Source organism: Bos taurus, chromosome 12, assembly GCF_002263795.3.
Source record: "Bos taurus isolate L1 Dominette 01449 registration number 42190680 breed Hereford chromosome 12, ARS-UCD2.0, whole genome shotgun sequence".
In the NCBI taxonomy this organism is placed as follows: domain Eukaryota; kingdom Metazoa; phylum Chordata; class Mammalia; order Artiodactyla; family Bovidae; genus Bos; species Bos taurus.
In genome coordinates this window covers 11,973,779-11,996,364 of record NC_037339.1, presented here as the reverse complement: position 1 = coordinate 11,996,364, position 22,586 = coordinate 11,973,779, and the positions used below count along the sequence as shown (strand labels likewise).

The 22,586-nt window shown below is 38.4% G+C and overlaps 1 protein-coding gene across 10 annotated transcripts in view; it reads left to right on the top strand.

Annotated features, from left to right (window-relative positions):
* VWA8 (von Willebrand factor A domain containing 8) overlaps window positions 1-22,586 on the top strand; it is a 416,362-nt gene that overhangs the window by 75,469 nt on the left and 318,307 nt on the right. For all 10 annotated transcript variants that reach the window (XR_009496658.1, XM_059892187.1, XM_025000014.2 and 7 more), the window contains exons 11-12: window positions 701-835; window positions 923-1,000. Coding sequence is in view for 9 of the 10 variants with exons in the window: in XM_059892187.1 (XP_059748170.1) it covers window positions 701-835; window positions 923-1,000 (213 nt within the window). In the remaining variant the exon portion in view is untranslated. The remainder of the gene's footprint in view (window positions 1-700; window positions 836-922; window positions 1,001-22,586) is intronic.

Here is a 22,586-nt window from a genome sequence, read left to right as displayed (position 1 = left end):
GGTTGGCCAAAAAGTTTATCCAGGTTTTTCCATAAGATGGTACAGAAAAACCTGAGCAAACTTTTTGGCCAACCCAATACTTATTCATGTAATTGTATTTATTCAGTCATCAAACAAAATATTGAATATGTCTACCATGAGCTGGGCTCTGTTTTGGAATCTGCTGAGTGCCTGCAGTGTACTAACACTTTAATAAGGAGGAGATAGGAAATAAAACCAAGTAGGTGTGAAGGACGGGAGGAGGTTTTAAGAATAGCTGCCTGTGAGTGGTAAACTAAAAATAAAAATGGGAAAAGATTTGTGGATAGTTTAGAAATCAGGAGATCTTTGGTGATTTTGGAGAATCCCAGTTGGCTGATTTTAAATTCTGTCCTTATAACTGAAATTTGAGCAAAAACCTTCATTCTCAAGCAGTGCATTGTTATTATGAGTTATAAATAGCATGAAAATTACTTGATTCTCATGAAAATGTCTGACAGCATGGGCTTTAATTTTAGAGGGATTATTGACTTGGAAGTTTGATGAAAATGATCATCAGATCTGTGCTTGAGAAAATTGCTACTCTCCTGAAATATCTAAAACACTATATAATTGAATTGAGCAGGAAATTATTTGAAATTTTAAATGGCAGTTGTATGCTTTCATTTACTAATATTTTTAGAAAAATATGCATATTACATTTACCTCTTTTTAATTGTAGGTACCAGCTGGGACTAGGCCATTAAGTCAGCCTTGTACATCGGACCGTTTTATACAAACCTTGAGCCATAAACAACTACTTGCTGAAATGATGCAGTCTCACATGGTTAAGGACATATGCTTAATTGGAGGAAAAGTAAGACTGGCAGCCGTGCTGCAAACTTCTGTTTCCTGACTTTGGGTTGTTTTGACTTATCCCTTAAATGATTGTGTCCATTTGTAGGGTTGTGGAAAAACAGTCATCGCTAAGAACTTTGCAGACACCTTGGGATACAATATAGAACCTATCATGCTGTATCAGGTATGCTGTTCATTTTTAGTACTTGGACTGTAAACGTATGCTTTCGGACCATCAGTAGAATTTATGGATATCCTTATTTAAGTTGGACCTGTTAGTTTTGAAGTTGATAAATAACTGAAACAGCTATCAAACTGGAATGCAATTATAATTATTTGGAATTTTTGAAAGTGTATTCTAGGATATCTGATGTCCCCGAAATACCACGGTCTGTTTTTACATGCATGTGTACACTCAGTATAGTTCACAGTAACTTGGATATACAGTTTTCCCAGCATGATTTGTTGAAAAGACTGTCTTTTCCCCTATAGGATAGTCTTGTCATTCTTATAAAAAAATCAAGTGACCGTATGTGTGCTGTAAATTTCTGGACTCCCTATTCTACTCCACTGGTTTATATGTCTGTCTGTATGGTGAGGGGGAGTACTTTTTTTTTTTTTTTTTTGCTTAATTCATGGAAGATGAGATGAATACCTTGCCTTCTTAGAAAATCACTCCTCTTGATGGTTAGCTCAATATGAAAGTTCATTAGAAGTGATCTGAGAATGGCATTTTATCATAATCTGCCTGCAGTGCAGGAGACCTGAGTGTGATTCCTGCGTTGGCAAGATCCCCTGGAGAAGGGAATGGCAACCCACTCCAGTATTCTTGTCTGGAAAATTCCATGGACAGAGGAAACCGGCAGGCTACAGTCCATGGGGCTGCTAAGAGTTGGACACAACTGAGTAAATAACACTTTCACTTTTCACCAACCTAGTTTCAAATGAAAATACTTTTCTACCAAATGATGGGGAGGAAAAAAGCCTAAATCATCAATATATTTATAAAACAAGTTAAATTTTATTATAAACATTTTATATTCTATTTATAAGTCTAGGATAAATACAAGCATAATTTACCTTCCCAGCTGCCATTGCTTTGACATCATACAGAAAAGACCTTTTGTGAAGATAATATGTCTTTTCTCTTTGACCTCACCCCCATTTATTAGTAGTATTATTGCTAAAATTGTACACATTATTCTTTTTCTTACGTTAAAGTAAAAACTCCCATTCTAATGAAAGCTGGAAAGAATTTTTGCCTCATCTGTTTATTCCGGACAGTACCGATTCTGTATCAGATTTCTATAGTCAGTTTATGGTGATTTGTACAGTGTAGTGACAGATTACCCTATGAGCGTGTGCTTGAACTGTGAAGGTCACAGTAACCCCATCCTACTCTCTGTTAAAAGAAGAACCAAACAAGGGAGTACATGTGTATTTGTCAATATAGATCTCTCAACTACTGAAAAACTATCTAAAGAATCTTGCTGTTGAGAAAGTTACCCTTATGCGAGAAAGAATTAGTTTAAGAGGCCGAGAACAGATTTTCTTATGTATTTTTGGAGAGTGCCAGTAAGTTCACGAAAGATTTCTTTTAATTTTTTTTAACTTTCCTGTTGAATTTGTTGATTGATGAAGAAAGGTAAGAAAATTATACTATTAACGTTGATGGCAGACCATTCTATTACCTGATACTCCTCTGAGATATGAAGTCAGTCTTTTCTAGTTCCTGCCATGAGATAAGGTCATTTAGTCATATCTTGAGTGAGTGAGTGAGTGAGTGAAGTCGCTCAGTCGTGTCCGACGCTTTGCGACCCCGTGGACTATAGCCCACCAGGCTCCTCCATCCATGGAATTCGCCAGGCAACAGTACTGGAGTGGGTTGCCATTTCCTTCTCCAGGGGGTCTTCCCAACCCAGGGATCGAACCCAGGTCTCCTGCACTGCAGGCAGACGCTTTAACCTCTGAGCCTAATCTTCTATCTGAAAAATAAGGGGGGTGATGATATTCAAAAGGCACATAAGATTCCCATAAAAATATTTTGCCCAACCTCAGCATGTACACTGTCTACATTGTAGATGGCCTGCAAGGATTGGGAAAACTGGTGCCGAGATAAAGAAACATCATATATTCTGAAAATCCCTTTTCCAACTTTGCTCTTCTGCTCATTAATCTTTAGAGCAATGACTGGGAGAAAAAATTGGTTTAGAAAGATATGAAGAAATATAATATTGACAACATGTTCTGTAGGTGATTTTGTATGTCTGTCTCTCCATATGGCTCCTTTCCATGAACTGAATCAGAGTGTATATATCAGGCCCTATATTGACACTGGCAAGTTTTGTAAACTGTTAATCAATTGGTCTCATGATAGAAAACAAGCTCTTGAGATTAAATATGACTCTGCTTACAGTTTCATATTTATTAGTAGTGTTTATTGATTTATTTGGAACAGAGGAATTAATTTAATAGAATTCAAGGTTAGATTTTGGTTTTATAATGATGTAGCCCATATTAATGCAAAATTTTCAGAAGTTTGACCCAACATAGAGAATTTAGTGGGAATAAGTAACTCAGCATCCATTTTCCTAGAAGATATAGAGATTTCCCTGTTAATTGTACATGTATAAAGCTACGCTTAATCTGTAGGTTTTGCCTTATTTTTAGACTTGACTATTTTTAGAACTGGATTTCATATGAAGAAAAAGAAAAACAGAGCTTTAACACAGATTTGTGGCAGTACATAAAATAAGTTTTATAATAGGCTATAAAAATCTTAAATCATTTGGCTCAAGTGTTAGGTCAGATTCTTTTAACTGGTTATTCTTTTTTTAGTGTTGAAGCCAGTGATTTCATAGTATTGAAGAAATACAGGTTATTATTCTTTTCTTTCACAACCAGATAAGGGCATGCTTCCAGATGTCTTTTCACACCAATGTAAATAGCACCAGATCTGTAATCTCTTATTTTTCTTTTTAAGTATTAGTTGGATTAAAAGCCAAGTCAACTCCAATCAAAAATTAAGGTCAAATAAGTTTAGGAGACTTATAGTGAACTGTCTAAAATCACTGTCTAAAACATATTGAAGTCTTAGGATCATTTTTGACCCTCAAGTTTTTCTTTTTATTCTAAACTCAAACCAAATCCTTTTCTTCATCTTCAGTCTAATTTACAATCTCTCTTTCCTGTTTATCCAAATACAGAGTAGACATATCTTAACTTTTATTCTCTCTCATCTGTTTTTACTGCCCTGTGTCTTGGATTTATTTCCTTGCCTCTTGTCTTTGTCTGGCATTTGCACTTTTTTCATGAAGATTCCAAGACTCTGTATTAATTTAAGTGGTTGATACTCAACCTTGGAGCTGGCTTTCTGTATGATTCTGTAGATCATTTTGTTTTCTATATTTACTTTGCTACAATCTGTCATTCTTTCTGTCTCCTGAGTATTTTTTCTTTTTCCCTCAAGAATAACCTTCATAAGGCTAAGAATTTACTTGAACTCAATTCTTCAAATTTATTTTATTATAAAATTTATTATAAAAATGTATATCATCATACAAATTCTACATCCTCTGAATTTTCAAATAGAAATTATAAACTAAGGGTAGTTGTCTTTTCATAGAGCTCTCCCTCATTTTTTCATAGCTGTGTGTTATTCCATCATGTGGTAATACCCGAGTTTACTCACCCTGTCTCCTGTATCTGGACAATTGGGCTGTTTCCAGTATTTTGTAATTACAAACTAAGCTGCAATGAATAACCTTGTGCATATGTAGTTTCATATTGTTGGAAGTGTATCTTCAGGATTAATTCCTAGAAGTGAAGTTGTTAGGTCAATAGGTAAATACATGTGTGGTTTTGTGGTGTGTGTGCTTGTTAAATTGCATCAGTCGTGTCCGACTCTTTACGACCCTGTGGACTGTGGCCCGCCAGGCTCCACTGTCCATGGCGTTATCCAGGCGAGAATACTGGGGTGGGTTGCCACACCCTCCTCCAGGGGATCTTCCCAGCCCGGCTGTCAAACCCATGTCTCTTATGTCTCCTGTGCTGGCAAGCGGGTTCTTTACCACTCATACCACCTGGGAAGCTGGTGGTTTTGTTAGATATTGCCAAATTTTCCTCTGTAAGGATATACCATTTTGTGTTCCTACCAACAGTGCCAACAGAGAGGGCTGCCAAGCTCTTCAAATTTTGCCAATTTGATAGTTAGAAATGCTATCTAATGAGTAGTTTTAATTTGCATTTTTTTATATTAGGAGAAAAATTGAAAATCTTTCCTATTTTTAAGAGCCATTATTATATCTCTCCTTAGCAAATTATCCGTTCATTTCTTTTGCCCATTTTTCTACTAGGTTTTTGATCTTTTTCCCCTTATTTTTGTGTCTAATATTAGGCATATCTGCTTTTTATCTGTGGTCTATCTGCATATATTTCTCTCTCAGTCTGTGAGTTATACTTTGATTTCATTTATGGATAAGTTAGCTTTGCCTTGTACATTTTAAATGTTTTGTAATTAAATTTATTGTTATTTTATTGCATCTAGATTTTGAGTCATAAGGATTTCCCCTATCCCCAGGTTAAGGAGGAATTCACTCATGTCTCTTTCAGCTTCTAGGCTGACCTCTCTCCAGTTCTTGCACGTAACCGTTCATATTTTAGAAGCAGCAGGATAGTACTGGATCTTTCTCTTTCATACCGCCATCTCTCTCTCTCTGACCACAGCTGGGAAACATCTTCCCACTTTATGGAGTCAGATTATAAAGTTGGGCCCACAGGGGTAACCCATAATAATCTCCCCATCTCAAGGTCATTAAGTGAATCTTGTCTGCATAGTTCCTTTTGCCATATAAGGTTACATACTCACAGGTTCTGGGAATTAGGACACAGATATCTTTGGGGGGCGTTATTCTGCCTATTACAGTGACCATAATGGAAGATCACACCACTGAGAACATTGCCATGGGTGGTATTTGAGTTACAAATGTAGTACCTCTTTCAGTCCATATAGTTTTCATATTCATAGTGATTCAGTATGTACTGCAGGCATCCAACTTCATGATATTCTTTGGTGTAGTAGTGCCCATGTATTTGTTGAAGTGTGTATTACTTTTTAACAGGTTATTTCCCCTGTACTAAAATGTAGGCATTACCCTGAATTTTTATTTGAAATTATGTGTACAGGTATATTATATTACTTATGGGTTTTTTTCAAGGCTATAAAGCAAAAATTACAAAGTGTTGTTTATAAAATGGGGATGTTTATAAAATAGAGTGGATCTAACAGGATGGAGAACCCAGTGGGTTAGACCATAGCATAGTGCTTGGCATGAAGATATGCAGTTGAATATGCACCATCTTCGGAGAAGGCAATGGCAACCCACTCCAGTACTCTTGCCTGGAAAATCCCATGGATGGAGGAGCCTGGTGGGCTGCAGTCCATGGGGTCACGAAGAGTCAGACACGACTGAGCGACTTCACTTTCACTTTTCACTTTCATGCATTGGAGAAGGAAATGGCAAACCACTCCAGTGTTCTTGCCTGGAGAATCCCAGGGACGGGGGAGCCTGGTGGGCTGCCGTCTACGGGATCACAGAGTCGGACACGACTGAAGCGACTAATGCACCGTCTTAGAGGCTTGTTCTTGTTCAGTTGCTTAGTCGTGTCTGACTGTTTACGACTCTATGGACTGCAGCACGCCAGGCTTCCCTGTCCTCCACCATCTCCCGGAGTTTGCTCAAACTCGTGTTCATTTAGTTGGTGATGCCATCCAACCATCTCATCCTCTGTCATGCCCTTCTCCTTCTGCTGTCAGTCTTTCCCAGCATCAGGGTCTTTTCCAGTTCAGCTCTTCACATTAGGTGGCCAAAGCATTGACGCTTCAGCTTCAGTATCAATCATTCCAATGAATATTCAGGGTTGATTTCCTTTAGGAACTTGGGAAATTTAAAAATATTTTTAAGTAGAATGACTTTTGTTTTTACATATGTGAGGGATAGAGGTGATTATTCAAACATTGTTGTCATTCTCCCCACCAAAAACAGTTAAGAGCTTCTCCATGTATAGTGTTCTCTAATGCAGAATAGCAATAGAATTACTTAGATCAGCTTCTGATTTCTGAGAGCTAATTAATTCTTACACCTTAAGGCAGGAGGCGATTTTGAGACAAATCCATTTCCATTCTAGAATTACAATTTTCCACATGTTTTCTATGTTTTTAAAGAATAACGTTTTGTGACAATGTAATAATCTCTTTTTGCAACCTCTTTGAAGCGTTTCATTTACTAAAATTTATAATTACTCTAAAATAGGCCAGTAAAGTGGAATTTCCTGACTTTCAAAATTAAGGATGAGAAAGGTTAAGTGCCAGAGTTTATACCTCAAGCAAAGCTTATACAACGGGAACTAGCTTATTAATTTTCAAGTCATTTTCTTGACTACCAGATTGTACATCTTTAAAAACAAAAGTAGCAGACAGTGAGGCTCACTCTGAGATGGGAGGGCGCTGGGTTGCGGCCCTAAGAGTACCACCTGTTTTTATTTGGGATGCTTTCCTTCATGTTAGGTGGGTTTGCTGTAGAATGGTGGTGTCCTCGTGAATCAGTTTCTCTTTCAGTACGGGTCTGTTTTTCTACTTTCTGGCTTTTTAAAAACCATAGAATGGAGGAGTTACCAAAAATCAGTGGTTGTTTTCAACTAATAGAAGCCCATCTCAAGAGTGTATTATTTTTATAATTGAAACTTTGTAAAACATATCTTAGACTCTCACTTTGATGGAGAAATCATCTAAAAAACGGAGTGTAATGGCACTTACAGTAATTTATGTTAAGTTTGCAGCTGGAACTAATTGGATTGTTTATCTGATAGCACGTAACTACAAAGTTATATATTGAAAAGTCAAGCTGTTTGCTTAACTTGATAACCTTTTAAACTTATACATTCTAAAAATACAAAGTGTATTATTATTTTTTTTTCTAATTTTATTTTATTTTTAAACTTTACATAATTGTATTAGTTTTGCCAAATATCAAAATGAATCCGCCACAGGTATACATGTGTTCCCCATCCCGAACCCTCCTCCCTCCTCCCTCCCCATACCATCCCTCTGGGCCGTCCCAGTGCACCAGCCCCAAGCATCCAGCATCGTGCATCGAACCTGGACTGGCAACTCGTTTCCTACATGATATTTTACATGTTTCATTGCCATTCTCCCAAATCTTCCCACCCTCTCCCTCTCCCACAGAGTCCATAAGACTTCTATACATCAGTGTCTCTTTTGCTATCTCGTACACCGGGTTATTGTTACCATCTTTCTAAATTCCATATATATGCGTTAGTATACTGTATTTATGTTTTTCCTTCTGGCTTACTTCACTCTGTATAATAGGCTCCAGTTTCATCCACCTCATTAGAACTGATTCAAATGTATTCTTTTTAATGGCTGAGTAATACTCCATTGTGTATATGTACCACAGCTTTCTTATCCATTCATCTGCTGATGGACATCTAGGTTGCTTCCATGTCTTGGCTATTATAAACAGTGCTGTGATGAGCAATCAGAGCAGAAAAAGAAATAAAAGGAATCCAAATTGGAAAAGAAGAAGTAAAACTCTCACTATTTGCAGATGACATGATCCTCTACATAGAAAACCCTAAAGATTCCACCAGAAAATTACTAGAACTAATCAATGACTATAGTAAAGTTGCAGGATATAAAATCAACACACAGAAGTCCCTTGCATTCCTATACACTAATAATGAGAAAACAGAAAGAGAAATTAAGGAAACAATTCCATTCACCATTGCAACGGAAAGAATAAAATACTTAGGAATATATCTACCTAAAGAAACTAAAGACCTATATATAGAAAACTATAAAACACTGGTGAAAGAAATCAAAGAGGACACTAATAGATGGAGAAATATACCATGTTCATGGATTGGAAGAATCAATATAGTGAAAATGAGTATACTACCCAAAGCAATTTATAGATTCAATGCAATCCCTATCAAGCTACCAACAGTATTCTTCATAGAGCTAGAACAAATAATTTCACAATTTGTATGGAAATACAAAAAACCTCGAATAGCCAAAGCGATCTTGAGAAAGAAGAATGGAACTGGAGGAATCAACCTACCTGACTTCAGGCTCTACTACAAAGCCACAGTTATCAAGACAGTATGGTACTGGCACAAAGACAGAAATATTGATCAATGGAATAAAATAGAAAGCCCAGAGATAAATCCACGCACATATGGACACCTTATCTTTGACAAAGGAGGCAAGAATATACAATGGATTAAAGACAATCTCTTTAACAAGTGGTGCTGGGAAATCTGGTCAACCACTTGTAAAAGAATGAAACTAGACCACTTTCTACACCATACACAAAAATAACTCAAAATGGATTAAAGATCTAAACGTAAGACCAGAAACTATAAAACTCCTAGAGGAGAACATAGGCAAAACACTCTCCGACATACATCACAGCACCACAGCATACATCTATGACCCACCTCCCAGAATATTGGAAATAAAAGCAAAGTGTATTATTTTAAAGTTTAACTGTGCAATATATGTTAATAAAGGTTCATCTTACTGTATTTGCATACATTTGCCATTTAAAAGGCCGGAAGTTTTACATTCATTTTTTTAAACAAAAGTATCCAAACATGATATTCAAATCTTTTATAATTTTAAAAGTATGTACTGAACTCCTTATTTAATTGAAACAGTGTACATTTTAAGTAACGAACAACATCTTTTGTGTTGTCTTAACAAATTTAGTTATCGTGAGGTATTTATTAGATTTATAAAAACACTCTAAGAGGCCTTTGGCCATGTGTATAAAAATAAACATTACAGTAAAACCAAATCCATTAGCCGAAGGAAGAAAACAAAAGTAACCAGAGAATCCTACCAAATAAGGAATTTCAGCCTGAAAGGTATTTCATTTACCATCCTTGGTGATCCCAAAACATAGGATCCATAAACTTGAGAGGGAAAGAATTTCAAATTTGAGGATTCTCTGTGGAATAGCTCCAAACTTAAGGACACAGTGTGATGAAGTCCCAGTACTGTTGGTAAGAACAAACTGTTATGCTTGACTGTCTCTATCAGTTAGGACATTTGTTCTAAGTCTACTTTACAGTAATCTTGATTAGGGGTCTTAGGGCAATCTTTAATCCTGATTAGGAGTCTTAGGGCAATCTTTTAAGGGTCCTCAGGATTAAAGATTGCCCTAAGACCCCCAATCAACATTAAAGATTGCCCTAAGATCCCTAATTAAGATTACTGTAAAGTGCATTTAGAACAAATGTCCTAACTGATAGAGATGGTCAAGCATAACAGTTTGTTCTTACCAGCAGTACTGGGACTTCATCACACTGTCCTTAAGTTTGGAGCTATTCCACAGAGTAAGGAATAAGAGTTTAGAGTAAGGATTTGCTAAAGGTTAGTTAGTAAGAGTGGAGAAGGCCATGGCAACCCACTCCAGTGTTCTTGCCTGGAGAATCCCAGGGATGAGGGAGCCTGGTGGGCTACCGTCTATGGGGTCACACACAGTCGGACATGACTGAAGCGACGCAGCAGCGGCAGTTAGTAAGAGTAAGGATTTGCTAAAAGTTAGTAGGATTAATGGGCTTCCCTTGTGGCTCAGCTGGTAAAGAATCTGCCCAAAATGAGGGATACCTGGGTTTGATCCCTGGGTTGGGAAGATCCCCTGGAGGAGGGAAAGGCTACCCACTCCAGTATTCTGGCCTGGAGAAGTCCATGGGTCACAAAAAGTCAGACACAATTGAGCGACTTTTCTTCAGCAGAATTAATAATGAAGTTATATGTTTATATTCTTATGGGAAACATGTCAAGAAAGAAAAGAAAGAAGGATTTTGATTTGATTTTGACAGTTACAAATTTCTGTAAGTACCTTTGTTGTTGTTCAGTCGCTAGGTCACGTCCGATTGTCTGAGACCCCGTGGACTGCAGCACACAGGTGTTCCCTGTCCTTTACTACCTCCCGGAGTTTGCTCAAACTCATGTCCAATAAGTCAGTGATGATATCTAACCATCTCATCCTCTGCCACTCCCTTCTCCTCCGCCCTCAATCTTTCCCAGCATCAGGGTCTTTTCCAGTGAGTCAGCTTTTCATGTCAGGTGGCCAAAATATTGGACCTTCAGCTTCATCATCAGTCCTTTGATTGAATATTCAGGGTTGATTTCCTTTAGGATTGACTGGTTTGATTTCCTTGTTGTCCAAGAAACTCTCAAGAGTCTTCTCCAGCACCCCAATTTGAAAGCATATGTTTTATAAACATATTTTTATTTTTGGAAACAAAAAGTAAATACATACTTCTCAGCTTTATCATCTAGTTGCCTTTTATGATTCCTAAGTGCTTTGTTTTTCTGTTTCCCCCTTATTGAAAAAACTCCAGTTATTCAGGATCCAACCACTTTCTAAATATATTGAATTTTATTGCTGGTTTGCAAACCAAAGTTATAGAAGCAACAGCTTTCTGAGGTGTTTCAACTAAAACCATTTGGCAGAACAAGAGAGACAGCAAAGAGAAAAGCGGTTTTAACAGACAGAGTTCAACTAGTGCCTCTGGGTGCTGAGCTGAGGCAGCTTGGGATCTGAGCTGATAAAAGCTGGGAAAATCCTGGTCTTATAGTCTGTTGACTACTGTTGAGAGATTAATGACCTGAAGATGGGCCTCGGCCAGCCCAGCTCCTGGGATGCTTTGTGTTCATTTCCTGTGGTTCCCTGGAGCTCCCCCAGATTTAGGTAGCTGCTGGCTGCTGCCTCTGTGCTGGTGAGGAGCAGTGCACACCATACCCTCATGTAGTGAGGAAGGTGGACAGGGCTGCCCTGATGCCTTCCACAGCCTGCTTCTTTAATCTTAGCAAACCTTCTTCTGTGCTGCTTCAAGCAGGAGACTCCACATTTATCCTGAGTGATGCTCCCTGAATCTTTTAAGTCTTCCCTAAGTCCTACATAGTCACAGGTGTTTGCAGTATCTCCCGTGGGGGAGCAATTCAGAGACATCAGTTTTAGTTTTGTGAAGACGGTTCCAAAAAGGACACATTAAACCAATCAAAAGAGTTATTTAGTATTTTAGCCATGAAACACTGTTTAGCTTTGTCCTCATCTACCACGCACCCCACACCCAATTGCCAGTCTAACATCATTTGCTTTTTACAAGATCCACTCTAGCTATGGACATCATCAGTAGCTCTAACCCACCCTCCCTGGACTCGTGTTTAGAATTTGCTGGAAAATGCATTTGGCATATGAAATTTTACTTTATAGAGTTTTTAAGAACCCATCAATTATGTCGTTTGAATGTTAATTGATACTTATTCCTCTCTCTCACACACATTAATATTCTACAGTCAAAGCAGATTTCACTTATACAATACAGGATTATCAACTATAGTCACCATGTTTTATATTATATCCTGAGATCCTAATTCATCTTATACCTTAAAGTCTGTACCCTTTTACCAACCTCTTCTTATTTCCCTTGGCTTTCCTGGTGGCTCAGATGGTAAAGAATCCACCTACAATGCAGAAGACCCAGGTTCAATCCCTGGGTCAGGAAGATCCCCAGGAGTAAGCAAATGGTAAACCACTCCAATATTCTTGCCTGGAGAATTCCAAGGCCAGAGGAGCCTGGCAGGCTACAGTCTATTCAGTCACAAAGAGTCAAACACAACTGAGCAACTTTCGCTCATTCACTCATTCATTCTTATTTCCCTCACCTCTCAGTCCCTGCGGAGAAGGCGATGGCAACCCACTCCAGTACTCTTGCCTACAAAATCCCATGGACGGAGGAGCCTGGTAGACTACAGTCCATGGAGTTGCTAAGAGTCAGGCACGATTGAGCGACTTCACTTTCATTTTTCACTTTCATGTGTTGGAGAAGGAAATGGCAACCCACTCCAGTGCTCTTGCCTGGAGAATCCCAGGGACAGGGGAGCCTGGTGGGCTGCCGTCTTATGGTGTTGCACATGTGTCTGTGACTTAGACAGCGACTTAGCAGCAGCAGCAGCAGTAGCAGCAGCAGCAGCAGCAGCTCAGTCCCTGACAACCATTTTCATTTCTATGACTGTGACTTTTATTTGTTTATTTATTTTTAATTTAAGGATAATTGCTTTAGAGTATTGTATTGGTTTCTACCAAACGTCAACGTGGGATTCACTTGTAAATGGTACCATAACGTATTTGGCTTTGTCTTTCTGACTTACTTCATGTAGGGTAACACCCTCAAGGTCTGTCCATGTTGTTGCAGATGGGAAAAATTCCGTCTTTTTTATGGCTGAATAATACTTGTATGTGTGTGTGAACCATAATTTCTTATCAGTGTTTTGTCAATGAACACTCTAGGCTATTGTGAATAATGCTGTAATGAACATAGGAGTGCAGATATCTCAATATTCTGTTTTTATTTTCTTTGGATATATAGCCAGAAGTGGGATTGCTAGATCGTATGGTAGCTCTGTTTTTATTTTTTGATGAACCTGCATACTGTTTTCCATAGAGGCTGCAAAAATCTGCATTCCCACCAACAGTGCACAGTGGTTCCCTTCTCTCCACCTCCTCACCAGCATTTGTCATCTCTTCTTGTTGTTTGTTTTGTTTTTGATAATGGCCATTCTTATAGGTATGAGATGATATCTCACTGGGGTTTTGATTTGTATTTCCTTGATGATGAGTAATGATTACACCTTTTCGTGTATCTGTTGTCTATTTCTATGTCTTCTCTGGAAAAACATGGGATCAATTCCTCTGCCCATCTTTTAATCAGATTTTTTTTTTTTTGCTATTGAGTTATATGAGTTCTTATTTAGATATTAACCTTTATCAGTTATATGATTTGCAAATATCTTTTTCCATTCAGTAGTTTGCCTTTTCATTGCGTTCATGGTTTCTTTGCTGTGCGGAAACTTTTTCTTTTTAGTCTGATGTTGTCCCAATTGTTTATTTTGGCTTTTATTGCTGTTGCTTTTGGTGTCAAATCCAAAAATTATCACCAAGACCAACGTCAAGGAGCATACCACCTATATTTTCATCTAGGAGTTTTATGGTTTCAAGTCTTAAACATTCAAGTCTTTAATCCATTTTTAAGTAATTTTTATGCCTCGTATAAATAGCGTTCAGTTTCATTCTTTTGCATGTGGCTACTGTGGTGTTGGAGAAGACTCTTGAGAGTCTCTTGGACTGCAGGGAGATCCAACCAGTCCATTCTGCAGGAGACCAGCCCTGGGATTTCTTTGGAAGGAATGATGCTGAAGCTGAAACTCCAGTACTTTGGCCACCTCATGCGAAGAGTTGACTCACTGGAAAGGACTCGGATGCTGGGAGGGATTTGGGGCAAGAGGAGAAGGGGAAGACAGAGGATGAGATGGCTGGATGGCATCACTGACTCGATGGACGTGAGTCTGAGTGAACTCCGGGAGTTGTTGATGGACAGGGAGGCCTGGCGTGCTGCAATTCATGGGGTCGCAAAGAGTCAGACACGACTGAGTGACTTCACTTTCACTTTTTGCTTTCATGCATTGGAGAAGGAAATGGCAACCCATTCCAGTGTTCTTGCCTGGAGAATCCCAGGGGTGGGGGAGCCTGGTGGACTGCCATCTATGGGGTCACACAGAGTTGGACACCACTGAAGCGACTTAGCAACAGCAGCAGCAGTCTTAGTTTATGACCCGTCCACCAATGCTTTTCAACCTTAGCTGCCTATTGGAACCACCCAAGAAACTTCAAAAACTTCAGTGTCCAGCCCCCACCTTTAGAGAATATGAAGTAATTGGTTTGATGTGGGACTCAGATGTATGCATTTTTACAAAAGTTACTCAGTGCTTCTAACAGGGAGGCAGGATTGAAAGACACTGCCCTACCTGATGTGACCCATGCCTGCATCTCCAGCCACCTCTCTCCAGGCTGGACCCTCTGCTGGTTGTGTTTATATTGGCCTCGCTGACTACTGTCAGTTCCTTAACGCCGTTTAGCTTCTTTCTGCTTCAGAACTTTTGCACAGGACGTTGCCTCACCCTGGAGAACTCTTCCCTTGATCTTCACTTGGCTTTTTATCATTCAAATAGAAACTTGAGTATACTTACTGAAAGCATTTGTGACCCATGGAGCTATTTGCTTATCACATTACCCAACATTTTCTGTGTACTACTGACCAGTATGTGAGATACATATACATACATTTTTTGGTTTTTTTTTTTTTGGCATCTCCTCCCTCCCTCTCTCCTTTTTTCTCAGCCTCCGTTCCTTTTCCTTTGTCTGTTTTGTTCTTTCCCCTTGGAATGTAAGATCCATGTTTGTCTTTTTCATTACTGTCTCGTCAGCACCTTGACCTGTGGCTTATGTGTACTAGGCAATCAATGTAGGAAGGAGTGCATAAGTAAATTTTGAAAAATTTACATTGTTTTTAAAGGGGCAGCTCAAACCTTTGTCAAAGTTTTCTTTACCAATTTCTTATTTGTTTCCATATTTACTTTTTCTTTAAATTCTAAGATTAGAATTTCTTTTGTCATACAGTATTTTTGTATTTATTTATTTTTAATTGAAGAATAATTGCTTTACAATATTCTGTTGATTTCTGCCGTACATCAACATGAATCAGCCACAGGTATATACATATCCTGGCCCTCCTGAACCCTCCATCTCCCATCCCATTCCACCCCTCAGGTTGTCACATAGCACCAGGCTGAGCTCCATGCACTATACGGCAACTTTTCATTAGCTACCTATGTGTTACACATGGTAATGTACATATGTCAATCATGTGTGCATGCTAAGTCGCTTCAGTTGTGTCCAACTCTTTGTGACCCTGTGGACTGTAGCCCACCAGGCTCCTCTGTCCATGGGATTCTCCAGGCAAGAATACTAGAGTGGGTTGCCATGCCCTCCTCCAGGGGATCTTCCCCATCAAGGGATTGAACCCACGTCTCTTATGTCTCCTGCATTTGCCGGTGAGTTCTTTACCACTAACACCGCCTGGGAAGCCCATATTTCAGTCATTCAGTTCAGTCAGTTCAGTCACTCAGTTGTGTCCGACTCTTTGTGACCCCATGGACTGAAGCACGCCAGGCCTCCCTGTCCATCACCAACTCCTGGAGCTTACTCAAACTCATGTCCATTGAGTCAGTGATGCCATCCAACCATCTCATCCTCTGCCATCCCCTTCTCCCACCTTCAATCTTTCCCAGCATCAGGGTCTTTTCCAGTGAGTCAGTTCTTTACATCAGGTGGCCAAAGTATTGGAGCTTCAGCTTCAGCATTAGTCCTTCCAAAGAATATTCAGGACTGATTTCCTTTTGGATTGACTGGTTTGATCTCCTTGCAGTCAAAGGGACTCTCAGTCTTCTCCAACACCACAGTTCAAAAGCATCAATTCTTTGGTACTCAGCTTTCTTTATAGTCCAACTCTCGTATCCATTCATGACTACTGGAAAAGGCATAGCTTTGACTAGATGGACCTTTGTTGGCAAAGTAATGTCTGTGCCTTTTAATATGCTGTCTAGGTGGGTCTAACTTTTCTTTGAAGGAGCAAGCATCTTTTAATTTCATGGCTGCAGTCACCATCTGTAGTGATTTTGGAGCCCCCCTCCCCAAATAAAATCTCTCACTGTTTCCATCATTTCCCCATCTATTTGCCATGAAGTGATGGGACTGGATGCCATGATCTTTGTTTTCTGAATGTTGAGTTTTAAGCCAACTTTTTCACTCTCTTGTTTTACTTTGATGAAGAGGCTCTTTAGTTCTTCTTTGCTTTCTGCCATAAGGGTGGCATCTGCATATCTGAGGTTGTTGATATTTCTCCCGGCAATCTTGATTCCTGCTTGTGCTTCCTCCAGCCCAGCGTTTCTCATGATGTACTCTGTATATAAGTTAAATAAGCAGGGTGACAGTATACAGCCTTGACATACTCCTTTCCTGATTTGGAACCAGTCTGTTGTTCCATATTCAGTTCTAACTGTTGCTTCTTGACCAGCATACAGATTCCTCAGGAGGCAGATAAGGTGGTCTGGTATTCCCATTACTTTAAGAATTTTCCACAGTTTGTTGTGATCCACACAGTGTGATTGTATGATTTAGTGCTATTATTATACTTTTATTAGTGTCCTGAACTGTTAGCCTAGATTTATTATTAGATTTAAATTTTAAAGTATTAGGATTTTGTTCCTTTGACTGATTCAGATTCAGCTGTTATTTATTAAATACCCACTAGGTGCCAGACATTATCTCGTTTAACTCTGAAGAAGTTTTACTCACTCCCCCCATTTATCATAAGTCACAGAATTGGGATAAACACAGCTTTCCTCATACCTTCCCATCCTGTCTGTTGTGCTGCTTTCTAGGTTGGCTGACTAGAAGGAATCCGAGTGCTGTTGAGTGAGGCCAAATGCAATTAACTGCTCCATGGGTCTTTCCTGAATACTGAACAGGTTATTAGCACTTACCACATCTTTGATTTTATACTTTATTTATTACTATTATAAGGCCAATATTATTTAAACTTGAATAGATTGCTACTGTCCCACCTGTCAAACATTTGTGATAAAACGCAGCAAAGTTTGCAGTACCACTTGGATAACATGTGGTTCTTTAGTTTGTGTGTCTTGGGATTTTGCTCCTTAATATCTCTGCGTTTTGCCTTCCTTTTTGGAACTGTCCTTTACCCTCTTTCATATATCTGGTTTTTAGCGTTTTTATTTATTTGTTTGTGGCTTGCTGCACGCAGGTTTTCTCCAGTTGTGGCGAGTGGGGGCTACTCCTCACCGTGGTGCACGGGCTTCTTCATTGCAGTGGCTTCCCTTGCTGTGGAGCACGGGCGTAGAGCGCAGGCTCGGTAGTCGGCACACGGGCTCGGTAGTCGGCACACGGGCTCGGTAGTCGGCACACGGACTTAGTTTCTGAGGCATATGGAGTCTTCCTGGAACACACCCACGTCCCTTGCCTTGGCAGGCGGATTGTTAACCACTGGACCACCAGAAAGTCCTTATATACTTAGTTGTCTGTGAACATTTCTGAACAAGCTTTCATTAAGTTGGTTTACTTTTAAAAAATTATTATACTTGGGTTGTTTATGGACAACAGGATCCATTCTGGCTGCCTAAAACTGAGAGCAATTTATTACAGAGTGTTAGGTAGCTTGCAGAATGTCTGGGAGAGAGAGGGTGCAGTGTGTAGATTTCACCCAGTTAGGAATGACAGAGCTGGGAGAACTGGGCCATAACCGTTCTAGAAGAGGGGCTTTCCTTGTGCTGGCTGGCACTTCACTCTCACCAGGAGTTTTTTCAATTCCCAGTTTCGTGTATGGGAGAATGCTTGGTAGAACCTGGGTCATGTACCGAACTCATCTAAGAAGTGATGTTTTTACTTTTCTAGCCTCTGTGCCATAGCAAGGCTAGTAGAAAGGATTTGATTGCGTAAACTCACAAAATCCATATTACATTTTTTGCACCTACTCTGACCTTGATTGTATATTTTATTGTGTGACTTTATTAAGATGTCCCTTTGGTGGGTCACTTGTGAGATACTGGATTTGACTTCTAGTTAGCCCCTAGCAGATGAATTTTGTTCTGCGTTCATAGTATAAATCTTTAACTAGAGTGGATCATCTTGCAGTCGATCCCACTAGTTACAGTAAAGAGCTATAAATGATTCAAAATCAGCTTCTTCCATCAATAGAGTAACTGAAAACAATCATGGCAGTCTTGTGATGCCATCGTTATATCCATAAAGGAAGCATTTATTATACTGGTGACTGGTTAAAAATAGTTCCTTTAAAAGAACCTGAGGGAGAAGCATGAAAGAGTTTATAAATAATTTTACAATATATGTAAAACAAGAGGCCTTTTTGTTTGAGATGAAGCATAAATGACACAGGAATGTTGGCAGCATGCCTTGCATTTTGTTCACTGAGTATGCTTAGACTGTAAATAATGGCTTCATTTCTACTTTGGGACCTAAAAATTATTAATATTATGTGTGTATGCAGTATTTATGCAGTATTCTGACCCTAATTGTTATGGACATAATTAATCCCTTATTGCAAAGTTAATGATTTACATCAGTTAGTTTTGCTGTATTCCCTTATTTCCTTAAATCCCAGATTTTCTTAGTATTTATACTACTGGCAGGATATTTTCTAGTAAGGTAAGTTTTTTCAGATAAGCAAAACTTATTTGAAGTAGACCTAGAAAGACTACAAAATTCCAGCAAATTTCTTATAAAAAAAATAATAACTAATAATACTTACTTCCCCCAGTCAAAAAAAATTAGATGCCAATGGCTTATGTTTTTAATTCAGGAATAAGAAAATAAAGAATAATATTCACCTAGAGATATAATTACTCTTAACTATAGCTAAAGCAGTTTCATCTCAATCTTTTATATACACGTTTAAAGATATCTTTAAACAACAATAGAGACTGGCTGCTTTAGGGGTCATTTCATGGAGCAGTAACATCAGTAGTTACTAATTCTTGCCAAAGAGGTTGGTTGAGGCAGCATTTGTGGAGGGTAGCCTGAATGGTGTGCAGTGGTACCTTCCTTATTAGCACTACACTGTGTACATGGGTTGATTAATCCAGACTGGCTCTCTCTCTATGGAATTTCTTTTACTTTAATTTGTTGCTGTATTTGTCGTAATAATATTCTTGGGGACAACCTGGCTCCTTGGCTTATTAATTGTGTGTCCTTGATTGGGTAAAATGAAGGCAATAATTTTACCTATCCTTTAAGATTATAAGGAGGACATGAGTTAATTTATGTGAATTACTTCTTGCCTAGTAAAACCCTCCATAAGTATTAGCTGCTGTAATTATTGTTACTTCTATTTTTAACTCCTTAACACACTATTCTTTCTTTATTTTTTTTTATTTTATTTTTAAACTTTACAATATTGTATTGGTTTTGCCAAATATCAAAATGAATCCACCACATGTATACACGTGTTCCCCATCCTGAACCCTCCTCCCTCCTCCCTCCCCATACCATCCCTCTGGGTCGTCCCAGTGCACCAGCCCCAAGCATCCGGTATCGTGCATCGAACCTGGACTGGCGACTCGTTCCATATATGATATTATATGTATTTCAATGCCATTCTCCCAAATCATCCCACCCTCTCCCTCTCCCACAGAGTCCAAAAGACTGTTCTATACATCAGTGTCTCTTTTGCTGTCTCGTATACAGGGTTATTGTTACCATCTTTCTAAATTCCATATATATGCGTTAGTATACTGTATTGATGTTTTTCTTTCTGGCTTACTTCACTCTGTATAACAGGCTCCAGTTTCATCCACCTCATTAGAACTGATTCAAATGTATTCTTTTTAATGGCTGAGTAATACTCCATTGTGTATATGTACCACAGCTTTCTTATCCATTCATCTGCTGATGGGCATCTAGGTTGCTTCCATGTCCTGGCTATTATAAACAGTGCTGAGATGAACATTGGGGTACACGTGTCTCTTTCCCTTCTGGTTTCCTCAGTGTGTATGCCCAGCAGTGGGATGGCTGGATCATAAGGCAGTTCTATTTCCAGTTTTTTAAGGAATCTCCACACTGTTCTCCATAGTGGCTGTACTAGTTTGCATTCCCACCAACAGTGTAAGAGGGTTCCCTTTTCTCCACACCCTCTCCAGCATTTATTGCTTGTAGACTTATGGATTGCAGCCATTCTGACTGGCGTGAAATGGTACCTCAGTGGTTTTCACACTATTCTTTATATGATAGACCATGAAACAAATTTCTGTTAGTCTCATCATCAAGAACTGTAGTTCTGCTGCTTTTTTGGTGTCAATGCTGTAGAATTAAAGCTTATTAATATATAACTTTTTTTAATGTCAGTGTTTTTGTGTGTTAGAAATTAGATTAGATTCACATTTTAGATTCTTCTTATATGTTTTGTGGGTCATCTTTACCTTTCTTGGTTTCACCTTCTCTTGTTTAGGTTTCTTTAACAACTTATTTTAAATTTTATAATGTATTATACATATGTTTGGAAGCCTGCTTGCTTCTGAAACTCTTTGGGGTTCATAAATATGGTAGAAAGGTGTATTTTTTAATCTAGTTGAGGTCATAGTTTGTATATATTTCAATATCATAATTTTGCCATAATCATTGACATTTTCTGCGAGAAAAATTATATATGCTTTATAATATAAAATTTTACTTTCTTATAAAACATTCATATTTAGAGAGGTAGCTGAAATTTCTTTATTCACTAAAAATTTACTATATTCATTTGTTTTTCTGAATGATATTGTACCTTGGAAAACAAATTCTAGTCTTATTCTAGTCACTGATCACACAACCACTTTTTTGAAGTTATTTATCAAACTACCTGCCTATATCCAGGTTTCTCAAGGGAATCTCAGAAAAATTAATGCATAGCATTCAGAGGTCCTAAAAGCATTTATAATTGCTTTAGGGTTCAAGTCTACATTCTGGTACATTTTGTGCAGCTATGCTTCTCATTGTAATAGGACATTTTTATTTTTAGTAGAGTTTCTCTATTGCAAGTCACAGGAGCAAAATTCATAATGACACAGAATCTTAAGACATATATAGATGTTTTCCAGGGATCTGAATGAAGGGGTGAGGTGTTTAAGGCTAGACAATAGTGTTCTAAAGGAACTAGTTTTCATGTCCTGTTATTTTTAAATTTTTAAGGAAACACAGAAAGAGGAAATGGTTTGGCCTCTTATGATATCATTAGTGCTATTTTTATTCTCTTAAGTTCAAAGGTTTCAAGAATAAGAAAAATATATGCAAAAATTGGGACATTCATTGTTCTTTGTTTTTATTAGTGTGCTTTCAAAATGCTCATATGGAGTAAGCATATTTCTTTTTAAAATTTTGTTTTTGCTTGCTTTATGGATATGTATGCAAGCAGAATATGTAAGCTTTATGGATATGTGTGTAAGCAAGAAGAATAAGAAAATGACATATTTTCTAACAATTCCATGTTGCCATATGTTTTAAAATAAATAAAGATATTAAAACAGCTTCATGGTACTAAATCCAAATGCTGTAGACAGAAACACTTGAAAAAGCTGTTACTCTGTTTTAAAAATTAACTTAATATTGAGATCATGTTACTGACCCATTTCAGACTGTTCTGAAAAAATTCTGTTTATTAAACTTGATTAGGTTCAGTTCTGTGAAAATTCAGTTTTACTTTGGTGTGCTTGTACTGTCATACAGTGGAAAATAACTCACAATTGAAAATAATTTCTTATTATAACTAATATTAAGGGAAGTGGGGGCAATTATCTTTTTAAGAAAAAGCTGGAATTCTGTCTTTTCTCTCAATCCTCTCTCTTTTTCTCCAGGATCTTAATTATGAAAACCAACTACTTTTATTAAAGAGAATACTTTCCCCCCTTAGGGTTTTTTTTAAATTTCAGTACACAGGTACAGTTGAAATGAAGAATGGCTCCTTTTCTCATAATAGTTTGCGGAGACCTTAGGGGTAAACCTGGACTGAGCTGCTGTGTTCGGAAATGCCAGGTGTTTTCTGTTCTCTGCTCCTCGGAAGAGTGAAGGGAGGGAGACTGTTCTGGTCTGTTGTTGTGGCTGGCAGTAGTAACTTTGAACTCTTGTTGATCTGTTACTGCTTGCTGTGTAGCTGCTGCTGCTGCTCAGTCGCCTCAGTCGTGTCTGACTCTGTGAGACCCCATAGACGGCAGCCCACCAGGCTCCCCCGTCCCCGGGATTCTCCAGGCAAGAACACTGGACTGGGTTGCC